This window comes from Pogona vitticeps, chromosome 3, assembly GCF_051106095.1.
Source record: "Pogona vitticeps strain Pit_001003342236 chromosome 3, PviZW2.1, whole genome shotgun sequence".
NCBI classification, from domain to species: domain Eukaryota; kingdom Metazoa; phylum Chordata; class Lepidosauria; order Squamata; family Agamidae; genus Pogona; species Pogona vitticeps.
In genome coordinates this window covers 250,976,662-250,989,005 of record NC_135785.1, presented here as the reverse complement: position 1 = coordinate 250,989,005, position 12,344 = coordinate 250,976,662, and the positions used below count along the sequence as shown (strand labels likewise).

Here is a 12,344-nt window from a genome sequence, read left to right as displayed (position 1 = left end):
TTGGGTATCACTGAATAGAAATTTTAATTCCTGGAAGAACACCTGGGTTGTTCAGTAACTGTTTTTGTTTTTGTATCATTAAGCTGAAGTACATCACATTCAAAAATACAAAAGAGATGAGTTATACTACAGAAAAACTTTACATGATTATTCTTACAATTAAAATGAAATATGAAAAAACCTTAGTGGCATCTGTAACAGCAAGCATATATATTACTAACTCTTTGAAATAAAAAGAAAAGTAACTCAATATAGCATGATTTTCACATATTATCACCAGGCTAAAGGAAGCACATTGTGGAAATTCTTTTTTAAATCCTTCTTCAAAAGGTGAATGCAAGCACTCAGTCCATTTTTTCATCTTGGAAGAAATCTGCACTGTCCATGTAGTCTTCGAGAGTCTTATACTGCTTCAAATAGAAAGCAAAAAGACATCACTTTAGCGATCTTCCAAAGTTCACATTACATACACTGTTACACAGCAAAATTCAGACTTTAAGCTGCAATTTACAGAAGGCTGAAACAATGGGAAAAAGCAAGATGCTATACTAAACTCAAACACAAATAAGCAAATGACATGGAATAGTCTGCTACTACAGGAAAGAAATATTGCCAGTCAATACTGGCTTCCAATAAATACCTTGGGTTTTAAGATCAGAACAACGTGAGCAATTTTAGCTGGGGCTGCTTCCTTCCATAATGTACTAGGAAGACTGCACCTGGTAAAATCCATCCTTTTACACACATTGTTGCACACATGAGTGGAAAGTAAGTCCAGCTTCTTTGGAAATCCAGAAATTTTACTGAGAAGGCTAATGTGGACAGAATCCTACATAGGTAACCAGACAAATATTAAATGCCCTTTCTTCAATTTCAGTGACTGTTAGTTCTATTATGCACTGTAACGGAAGAAATCTGATCGAAAAGTTTATTTTGTCAGTAATATAAAACTGCTATAGAGATAGCAAGGAGACGTGGTGGCGCTGTGGGCTAAACCGCAGAAGCCTGTGCTGCAGGGTCAGAAGACCAAGCAGTCATAAGATCAAATCCACGCAACGGAGTGAGCTCCCGACGCTTGTCCCAGCTCCCGCCAACCTAGCGGTTCGAAAGCATGCAAATGCGAATAAATAGGGACCACCTCGGTAGGAAGGTAACAGCATTCCGTGTCTAAGTCGCACTGGCCATGTGACCACGGAAGATTGTCTTCGGACAAAATGCTGGCTCTATGGCTTGGAAACGGGGATGAGCCCTGCCCCCTAGAATCAAACACGACTGGACAAAAATTGTCAAGGGGAACCTTTACCTTTACCTTTATAGAGATAGCAAAGAACTAGCAACTGAATTAGGAAACCTGCTAGAAAATAAAAAGGCCTACTTTGGCTTGTAATTACGGAAAGCAACAGGATGCCCTACTTCAACAGGATAAAGCTAGCAAGGAGAAATAAAGAACACAATCCCCAGGTCTCTTACTCGGTCCCCAAAGCTTTTTGTTTCTGGATTTCTGTGCCTCAGCACAAGGTGAAACTGTAAAACTGCTGGAAAAGCCCTGTACTTTCAAAGGGAAGTTCTCTCCAAGGAATAGAGTTAGAACTGTAGTACTGGATAATTATTCTGGTGATAAACCAGATCGCTAATAAGAGTCCAGTCTCTCTGTTGCATTCCTAGCAAAAATATACTATTAATATCCAAAGCAGATAAAGAGCTAAGTAGTACTGGTACCCAAAGAGGGACTACTTCAGTCACTTTTTTCTAGAACTATATGAGTGTTAAATGTACTCTTCACTTTCCCCACCTCAGTAATCCTTGTTATTCTTCACCAAAGCACCAACAATTCATTGTCAAAGTAATGAAATTTGCTAATCAATTTTTCTGTACCTTTTGAATCCAGCCATCGTCATCTAGTAGACTGAAAACTCTATCCACTGTATCTTTGACAGGCTCATCTTGAGATTCTTTTTTCATAACGAAGAAGCAATTTTGATATAATTTATATTTAAAGTGTTTCAAATTGTGATAAATTCGGGCACGCTCTCCACATACAGACCCAACTATTAAGATCTGCATCAAAAGACAGGGTTTTTTTTTATAAGCAAGTCTTGGAAAATAATGGGAAATATCATTATCTTATTAATTACAGAAATGGAATGTTACGTATATGAAACAATTTAACGTAGATAGGATTTTATCAACATCGAATTTAAAGCTATCCGTGTGCATTCCGCTTCTGCAAAGGCTGTACAATTGAGTCAAGGTTTTCTTTCTTGCTAGGCTAAAAAAGGCAATTCAGAAAGCAGCCAAGTGATTGCTCAGAATAATTTGAAACAATAAACTAAAACGATTTAATATTTGCTGGTACACACCTTAAACCAATAAATCATAAAGCATGCCCTGTTCAGCACTAACTGAATTGCTAGGGAATGATATAAAAAAAAGCTTAGTTAAAGAAGACAAAAATGCTAGATTCGTACAGTACACAGTAGTGCCCCGACTTACGAACATCCTGACATACAATCATTTCGAGTTACGACCAGCTCTGGCCACAAAATTTTGCTTCGACTTGCGACCGGAGCTTCAGGTTATGATAAAAAAAAAAGCAGGGAAAAAAGGCGGGGAATTCAAACTGCTAACCATTGGTGGCAAAGAAGCTGCTTCTTTATAGCTCTTTCGCGCCAGCAGTTAGAGAATGTGCAATCGGAGGAGGCTTCGGACTACCTGGTAAGGTAAAGTGCTGCTTTCTACTTTTTAAAAACTGTTCTGGGTGGGTTTTGCAGTGTGGTTTTGGGCTGGGGGGTTATGTTTCTGTGCTATGATGGGTCTTGCAGTCTTTGTTGTTGGGTCCTCCCCATTTCCTATGGGTCTTTCAGGGTTTGTATGCTTTTTGGTTTTCTTTTTTCCCATTTCCAATAGGTCTTGCAGGTTTGTATGCTTTTTGGGTTCCCTCCTCATTTCCAATGGGTCTTGCAGTCTCTGTTTGCTTTTTTTTTTTTTGCATTTCTGAAGGGTCTTGCAGTGTCTGTTTGCTTTTTGCTTTGCTTTTTTGCATTTCTGAAGCATCTTGCACGGTTTTTTAAAATTTTCTCCCCCCCCCCCCCTTTGGCCAGAACTGATGAATCACATTTCCAATGGGTTTTGCAGTGTTGTTGTGTTTTTTTTGTGATTTTTTCCTTTGGCCAGAACAGATTAATTGCATTTCAATACATTCCTATGGGAAATGGTGCTTTGAGTTATGATCATTTCGAGTTATGACCGGAGTTCTGGAAACAATTAAGTTCGTAAGTTGAGGCACCACTGTACATTTTCAGCAAAATGGTGCTCTGAGGTATGCAGTTCTCACACTACTTAACTGTAACAGCCTCCAGAGTGTACCAGTTCCATTCATTCTTAACTTACTTGCTGAACTGTCCAAGACTACTAACATTATTTACAAATAATCAGACAAAATCAGTGACCCTGCCCTATTGACTCATGCCAATTCTAGAATGAACTCATACAGAATTTTGAGATTCTCATTAAGATGTCAAAGAATCATTTTCCGAGAGATAAAAGGTCTTTTAAACAGGTACCAACTTGCAACTTTTAAAATTGTATAGACTGTTGTTAAGTCACATAGCTCAACTTAGTTTGATGTAGAATATACAGTACACTTGCATAAATTGGACACTGTAGCAAACTACCACTTGCAAGGCACTATTACATTATGATGCATCCCAATTGCACAAAAGATGCACACCTAGCAACTGGCACTTCTTTACTTAGCAGTGATTTATTTACCCATAAATCTTCTGGCCTACTGAGCTACTGGAATTAATCCCATTTTAGAAGAAATACATTATACAGAATATCAAGCAAAAACATGCTAGCACAGACTTAACATGGCTACCTCTTCTAAAACTACAAATTTGCACAAAATGTTGCCTTTTTTTACATGTGCTACTGGAGATGCCAATGATTCTAACTGCTTACAAGTAGAGATGGGGGAATTCGTATATGAATATCCACCCACAGGTGGAAATAACGAGGGTCAAGCCCCATGGGGTCGGACTGTCCACTCACTATTCCGCTGTTCACGTGCGGAGCCTACATATTGTGTCGTTGTCCGCAATGGGTTAGCCACTCCTGGCATGAGGCGGGACGACAAGCCTCTCTGCCGGGTCACAGAGTGGCTAATCCATTGCAACAGAGAGATAGGAAGGCTCCATCGAGCGCATGTGAGCGGTGGAATAGTGAGTGGACCGTCCGGCCCCATGGGGCTGGACCCTCGTTATTTCCACCTGTGGAAGGATTTGTATATGTATTTGTACAAATTTTTATTCATATTTGTATACGAATACCACCATCTCTACTTACAAGTGCACTGATATAACAAAGCTTTGAAACTATCATCATTATAATCACCTTGTTAATAAACAGCAGCTTTGATTAAGGCACATATGATACTCATGAAAATGGCAGACAAGAAACAAGGTTGCAGTCTATTGGCTGAAATCCAGCAGTAAGTTACAACTAGAGTAAGACCATTAAATCAGTGGGGATTTGGTAAATCCATTGATTCAATGAGTCTACTTTAGTTGTGATTTACTACTGATTTCAGCCATTGCTTATGTAGTGTATGCAGTAAGCACACATGAATATGATGCAAACCTAAACCTAAACCCAGCTGCACAGCACAGTGTGAATTATATATGTAGTCACTGATACTGGCACACAACATTTTTAAATGACATTAAAAAAATTCCAGGAATCGAAACAGGCTTGAGATACACACGACTAGAAACAAGGAATCACTGAAACCAACAACAATACGGAAATACAGTTTTAGCTTTCCAGTTCTTAGCAGGTTTGAAACTTACCTGTCTGTCCTCTAGCATGAAGTCATCTATTTCCATTGTTTCGTTATTGTATAATTTTCCGGAGAGAGTCACTTGAAAGTTACAGTACCTCTGCAGCTCACAGGCCTCACAAGAACGTTTCACTGGGTTTCTTAAAGTTATGTGGATATTAGGATAACTATCGACTCGTTCCTAGAAAAAGATATTTGGTTGGGTTCCTGCTCAGCACCTGTTCCACTGAGTCAGCTACCGCTCTGGAACAGTACTACATAGTCATATGTGAATGATTCTGAAAACTGATAGCTGTTCCTGTAATAAGCTGATTTAAATATAAATCAGGATGATGAATGTTTGGCCTTTGACTAGAATTGCCATCAGTTCTAGCCTGCATAGCCAATGATGAGGGATAATGGGAGCTGCAGTCAATAATAACGTCGTGTGTTCCCTATTAATACTATTTAAAAGCCTATTTATAATTATTTTCTCCTCTAGAAAAACCATTAGTGTTACCCCTACTTTCTGCTAGATAAAAATATTTTAAATGAGATACTTTATGATTGAACTCCTGTAGCAGGACTTATTGCTCATAAGGCTGATGACATTATCAGCAATGTGGTTTTTCCCCCCTATAAATTAAATTTCTGATCCCCATCCTCACAAGGTCCCAAGGCTCTCTTGAGAGCCCTTTCATCCAGGGGAAACCACTGGGGCGATGAGGTGTGTGAACTTAATTTCCAAAAATGACTGCCACATATAGAAAATGAAAAAGGTAGACGTTTTCATTATAAACTATTTGTAATTAAATGCAACATTTACAGTTTTGAAAATTGTGAAAATACACCAGGTTCCCCTTATCCACAGGATCAGTATCCACTTATTCACTTATCCACAGTCTGAAAATATAAAAATATTAAAAGGAAAAAAAATCCAGAAAAAACTACTTTCACATGTATTACGAGAACCTGCCACTAGAGGAAGTCAGAAACTATGCTATGAGCACTTTTTAGTGAAAAATACATAGTGTGGTCTCTGGTGCCCTCTAATGGCCAGTTCTGGTAATACAGCAGAATTTTCCCCCCTGGTTTTATAATTCCCTTTTACCATTCTAGATACATAGCATTCACTATCATCCACAGCTTTCAGTATCTATGGGGTACTTGGAACCAATCCTCAGCGGATAAAGGGGTCCTACTGTATACAAATATAAACAGAAGCATCACGGACAAAAAGTAAACTTTAATATTAACTGTAAATGTTGAACGTCATTACAAATAGCTTATAATGAAAACTGTGTATTGAATTAAATGCCAGAGAAAGTTCAAATGTGATACCAAATACAGGGATAACAAAGAAAAATCAATGCCTTGTATCGTTGTTTCCAGCGACTTCTAGCAAGCAAATTGGCAAGACGAGGTTGAATAAAACGATCATCTAAGTAATGCAGTGAAGTCAGCATATCTTTCGCATACCTCTTTTGTCTCTCTCCCTCTGTTAAACAAGAGAATAAAATTTTAATCATAATAATAAATAAAGCAAATGAAAGCAAAGTGTGCTGCTTATATACCGCCCCACAGTGCTTCAAGCACTCTCTGGGCAGTTTACAAGTTAATTATGCAGGCTACACATTGACCCCCCCCAGCCAGCGGGGTACTCATTTTACCAACCTCAGAAAGATAGAAGGCTGAGTCAACCTTGAGCTGGCTACCTGGGACTGAACCCCAGGTCGTGAGCATAGTTTTGGCTGCAGTACAATGCGCCATGTGAACTAAATAAATGCACAACTCTTAATCTCTATTAAAATCTCTTTTAATAGAGATTTAAAAGGAGGGCCTGGCATGCTTTGGTCCATGGGGTCATAAAGAGTTGGACACGACTTAACGAATAAACAACAACAACAAAAGGAAGGCTCAAAAATCTTTGCAACAGTATTGTTTTGCTTACCATATAATGAGATCAAAAAGGTTTTATCAATTGTGTTGATTAGAAAAGCCTTTACAACTCTTTGAAAATGGACAAAATGATCAACACGAGACACTGTTAAAAATAAATACATAAAATAATTAGTAAATTATATATATCCATATGACTGCCAAATTCACAACTTACATAAAAATTTCATTATATTTTCTACACGGATATAAGTAATGTATAATGGGCCTCTACAAAATGCTATTATATAAAAATATAAACACTATATTCATAGCCATTTCTAGTTTATTTCAATCTTACAGAATGGCATGTGCTTCTCCAACAGTGTGCTTGATGCAGCTTTCTTTTTCTCTGGTGGCTTTCCTTCATTTTCCTCAAGGTTTTCCTCTGGCAAGCCATCTCCCTCCTCCTCTTCTACTATGAAATCTTTCATGCTGTCACCATCGGAGGTGTCACTGGTTTCAGCCTGAGAGAAAGGTGACTGGCAAGAATCATCTAGTGTTCCCACATCATCTTCAGTATCCTAGTGAAATTGTACAAGCAAAAAAACTTATTTTAACATTTTACTGATTAATTTATTAATTTGTGTTACCACAGTATACATCAGCAACCTATTTTAAAAATATATATTTTAAGCTAGTTTTTTAAAAATAACTCCACTGGAAAACCACTACCATCAAATTAAATCCAGAATACACATTTATAGACTAGTACACCACATCTGCTTTCACAAACCAGAGTTTTGAAAAAGTCAAACTGAATTAAATAATTTTTTTTGTTTAAATTGTCAAAAATCCCATGTTTATTTTAAATTATTTTAATTTAAATCAATTTGATTTAAATCAAATCCATCCTGTTACCAAGTGAATTAAGATTACAATCTCAGCATTAAAAGATGTATTTAAACTTGTCCCAGCTGTGGAGCTAGGCTGAAGCCACGTGGGTCAGTCACCAACCTATGTTCAATGGTGTTACTGTCACAACAGGGCAGCAGCCAATTTAATCTGCTCCTTGATGAGCGATCACATCCAGTGTGCGAACTGTAACAGGGAAAGATTGGGGCTTCCCTTTCAATTCTTGCAATTTTAGCATTTTCTGCCAAACGTCATAAAACAAACTGTGCACATCAGTTGCAAATGTAACGATGTAAACAAAATCAAAGATGTACCTCTCCACATTCACTGACACTATAACTCTGTCTGGATCGTTGTTGGGACAGTTCCTGCAGTTTTGCTAGCCTTTTTTGTCTTCTGCTTGTTGCTTCTTCTGCAGGTGACTTGTTCTGCTCCTGTGCATTAGCCAAGTCTTCATCATCTACAACACAATTGCGTTTAGCAAACACTTTTCTAACAATATCACTGTCATCACTTTCATCACTGTCATACACCACAGATGGCCGAGACCTCTTGCGCTTCCCAACATTGATATTTTCTTCTTCCTTGTCTTCTCCTGCTGTGCCGTCATAACCTGTCCCAGAAGCTGGAAGACTAGCTACCCTACCTATATCATCTCTACTATTGCTAAGAACAGATGCATCTTGTTCTTTTTCATCCATATCATCTTCTGAACTTGTTTCAAGTTCTTCTTCTGACTGTGATGCAATTTCATCATCCTCTTCCTCACTATCAAGGAATCTACTACTTTGTCTTGTACGTCGCCAGTCAATCCGAGATTTGGCTAATGGTTCTTTTGCTCTTGTGCTTTTCCTTGTTTCGTATCTTCTGCCAAGAGTATTTTTTTCCATAAGGACTTACTCCCCCACAAAAAAAGAGGAAGGAAACAAAAAGAAAAGACAAAAGTTATGCATTTAAGTTGCAAATTTCTAGAACTTTTTTTATTTTCCTCTGCATATTAGAAAAAAAGGAATGTTTTCTTGTTTGCACTGCCAACCCAAGGCTAGGACAGATTAATATATAATACACACAAATATATCTTAGATATACTAATATATTAGATATATAAACACATCATGTATATTATATTTCAAATTTCTTAGAAGGGAGATTTGAATGCATACCCTATTCCAATCATATATGTCCTTGCAATGGTGCTGAAATAGAAATAGTGGGGCATGTCCTCTTATACTGCCATTTCTATCGAGATCTCCACAAGGATCTTCTCTCCCCTATTTTTCAAAGATTTCTGGGGAGGTCTGATGAATTTTATATTCTTTTGCTGTTCTTCGATAAGGTTCCTTATATTACTAGTAAAGTGGCCAAATACCGTACTGCTGCAATAGCTTGCCGCAACCTCCTGACCACATTAAGATCTTTGAGTGCCCCTGCTCTTGTTAGTGATGTCTTGTTTAACTTACTTTCTAGGACAATTCGGGTGGCATATAGATGCTTATGTGTCTCCTAATTTCATCCTATATCATGTGACTGCTGTGATGTTTGAAAAGCTTTTACATCCTTCAATGCTGCTGGCTAACTCAGAACCTTTTTAAACTTTAATGTTGTAAAAGAGCCAGAGGGTGCAGTGATGGTGTCATGTTAATAAAATCACATTTTTTTAAAGCATCCAAATGTTACAAAGTTATTAGTGAAAAATCCACAACATATTTAGGTAGAAGATGCATTAGGAAATCTCTCAAGGGATCTCCCATGTTGCCTGGCTGCTCTAACTCATGCAACAAGGTTTTCAGTCAAAGGAACACTTCTGAATCAACTTGTTTTCACCTACATCAGATTTCTTAGTTCTTTGCAGAAAGTCAAATAAACCTATGTTTGAAAATATATAAGCACTGAGTAAATCATGAAAGAAAAACTACTGATCAGCATGTTTCAATTCATGAAAACTGCCCATTTCTTGACATCTGTAACATTTAAAGTGGAAGTTTAGAATCAGATGCTATGGATCTTTCAGCAAATGGTACTGAACAAAAAAAAAATAGTTATGGCGTCGTTTTCAAGGGTATAACAATTAGGAAAGAGAAAAATCTAATGAATAAGGGCTCAAATAGAAACTGTAGACAAATTTAGCTATTGCATCTGTAATCTGAGGCCTTACTTTGCAATGAAGTGCCTTGCCTTATGAATAATCCCAACAGTGATCCCAAAACTACTACATAGAGCAACTATTTCAGTGATGTGTATAAGATATAGATGTACAGTAGGACTCCTGTTTCTGCAGGATCAGTATCCATGGTTTCACCTATCCATGGTCTGAAAATATTAAAAGAAAAAAAAAATACAGAAAAACTATTTTCACATGTATTATTAGAACAAGCCACTAGAGGGAGTCAGAGACAGTGCTATGAATAGTACTTGTTAATAAGGAACACACAGCATGGTCTCTGCCACCCTCTATTGGCCAGTTCTGGTAATGCATGTAAAATTAATTTCTAGGTTTTTTTCCCTTTTACCATGTTCTCTCTAACTATAGATATTATCAGCGATTTTCAGTATATGCGGTGGAGCTTGGAACAGATCCCCAAAAGATATGGGAGTCCTACTGTAGTCCAATGTGAGAATTGGCTCAGATTGCTGGGGGTCCAGTGGGGCCCTAAAGCAGCCATTCTCTATCTGTTTTTGGCTATTGCCATAAACACAATACAGTATTAAACAAGTACAGGCTGAATCAGGATTGTGTAAGTCACATAATGAACTTTATAAGAGTGTGGGAAATTTGTTTTTGTTCTGTGGCCCCTTTCAAATGTGCCAGACCTAGCTGAGAAGGGTTCCCCGCAAGGAACAGATGCTGCACCTCACAACACACTGCTGTAGCCAAAACTTTTCAGAGGAACTGCCCCGATGCTTGCCAAGCTGTTCTCCAGAGGTTTTTCGTAGTTACTGATCTTCTCATTGAGAAATGCCTGAAAAAAATGTCTAAGGATCTCCAGAGGACCCTGCAGCCAAGAGAATCTAGCCATTTTTAATGTACAGTATATACAAAAAAATATTTATTTATTTATATTTATTTATTCGATTTTTACACCTGCCCCTCTAGACAACGTCTACTCGGGGTGGCTTACATAGGTTAAAACACAACAAAATAACAAAAATGGGGTGTTATTGGAGCAGGAACTCACACTGCACGTCCAGTGGACCCGATTTAGCCCATTTCCCATTTAAGCAGTGGTTCCCAACCTTGAGTCCCCAGATGTTCTTGGACTACAACTCCCACTTTCACCACCAGTTATGCTGGCCAGGATTCCTGGGAGTTGTAGTCCAAGGTTGGGAAACACTGCTTTAAAGGGAAAAAACAAGACCATTTCCTTTCTCAGTCTCCTCTTGTCTACCCCTTTGTGGGGGAGAGGGAAAAGCTGCATTTCTCTCTCTCTAGATCTCTCTCTATAGAGATATAGATACACTCACACACATTTAAACCCATCACAAATATATTATTTATAATAAATATATTATTATTTATAATAAAATCATTTTGCTCTCCCTGCCCAACATGGAGGCAGTTCGACCTCCCTCTCGATCCTCGCTAGGTATGTGGGAGCGAGAAAAAGGGGAGGAAGTGGTTGTCAGTATTTCTCTCTGGGGCAGCGCGAGGGAAACGTCTCTGCACATGGTCAGAGGCACTCTTGGCTCCTGCCGCAGTGAACGAACGATCCTTTTCAACAGCGAACGCCTTGGGCTGAATTATACGTTAGACGTCCCCGCCCTCCCCCGGTTTTCCACTCGTCCCCTTCCACCGAATGTCGGGCGCGAGACCCCCTTCCCCTCCTCCCCGTCGCCCCTCCCCGCCCTGCCTCTACCTGAAGGTACCGCGGCGGCCGCGCGCCCGGTACAGCCAATAGGAAGTGGCGCCACAGGGACCAACGCGCCTTTGAAACAAAATGGCGGTTTGAGAGCCCGCTTCATTGATGTTCAGCCTGTGATTGGCTGCTCCTTGCAGTCACTCTCACACACCCTCCTCTCTCGGCCGCCTCCTTGGTTTCTCCATGCCGTTGTGTTTGGATTCCTGGCCCCAGCTGATCGGGAGACGTCACGTGACTGCCTTCTTTCCCTCACCTAGATTCGCGGCAATAAACTCGCGCACACGGTGGCGGTGCCAAGATTCCGGGTTCACTTTAGAAGATTTATTTTGAGGGTCTCTCTCTCCCTCCCCCCCTTAATTGCCCATAGAAAATAATTGGAGAAAGGCCAAATGCTTAGCGAGTCGAATCTCTCTTGGTTCCCAGCCGATCTCCTCCGCCAAATTTCAAGAGGTGGCAGCAAAAACAAGACTGTGTGCTCCCTGTAATAAAGATTCATTTGCGATGAAAAACTGGGTTTCACTGACTGAGTTTGTTAGTTTTCAAATACTTGAAAGTGTTAAGTCGCTACTAAGCCATGATAAAAGTTAAACAAAAACAAAGGCAAAAGTACTGATATCTTTACGACTAACACATTTATTTCAGTATAAATGTTTGTGCATAGCAAGCCGGTTCCTCAGACAGAAGGAGGGACCATATTTATAGAGTGTTTATAGTTGTGGGGTTGGGGACCACATGAAATGGGATACAGACACAGGTAATGAACTTTAAAAGTGACAAGATCTTAATTAGCACAGGTAATAAACGTCTGAAGGGTTGATTATGTAAATATTCTGGCAATTAGTAAATAGTGATAATTGATCTTGTGTTGGCTGGTG

General features: G+C 39.0%; 1 protein-coding gene across 2 annotated transcripts; it reads right to left on the bottom strand.

Moving 5' to 3' along the window:
- On the bottom strand, positions 1–11,679 carry CCDC82 (coiled-coil domain containing 82). Of its 2 annotated transcripts, none has more exons than XM_020809373.3 (8): positions 11,467–11,679; positions 7,927–8,507; positions 7,059–7,281; positions 6,771–6,863; positions 6,193–6,317; positions 4,851–5,021; positions 1,876–2,058; positions 1–410 (listed from the first exon to the last, which is right to left on the bottom strand). In XM_020809373.3, exons 1-8 carry the CDS (start codon positions 11,570–11,572, stop codon positions 345–347), a joined length of 1,548 nt encoding a protein of 515 aa, XP_020665032.3. In that variant the 5' UTR covers positions 11,573–11,679; the 3' UTR covers positions 1–344. The 2 variants fall into 2 exon arrangements, with proteins under 2 accessions (XP_020665032.3, XP_020665033.3); XM_020809374.3 differs by having other exon boundaries at positions 1–407.
- Positions 11,680–12,344: the final 665 nt, after the last annotated feature.

Excerpts from the sequence above, each read along its gene's own strand:
- CCDC82 (XM_020809373.3), bottom strand. The coding sequence starts at position 11,572 with ATGAAGCGGGCTCTCAAACCGCCATTTTGTTTCAAAGGCGCGTTGGTC. Across the intron at positions 5,022-6,192 it reads GCTGGAAACAACGATACAAG|GAACGAGTCGATAGTTATCC; the intron begins GCATTGATTTTT and ends ATCTTTTTCTAG. Across the intron at positions 2,059-4,850 it reads TCATGCTAGAGGACAGACAG|ATCTTAATAGTTGGGTCTGT; the intron begins GTAAGTTTCAAA and ends CTTTTGATGCAG.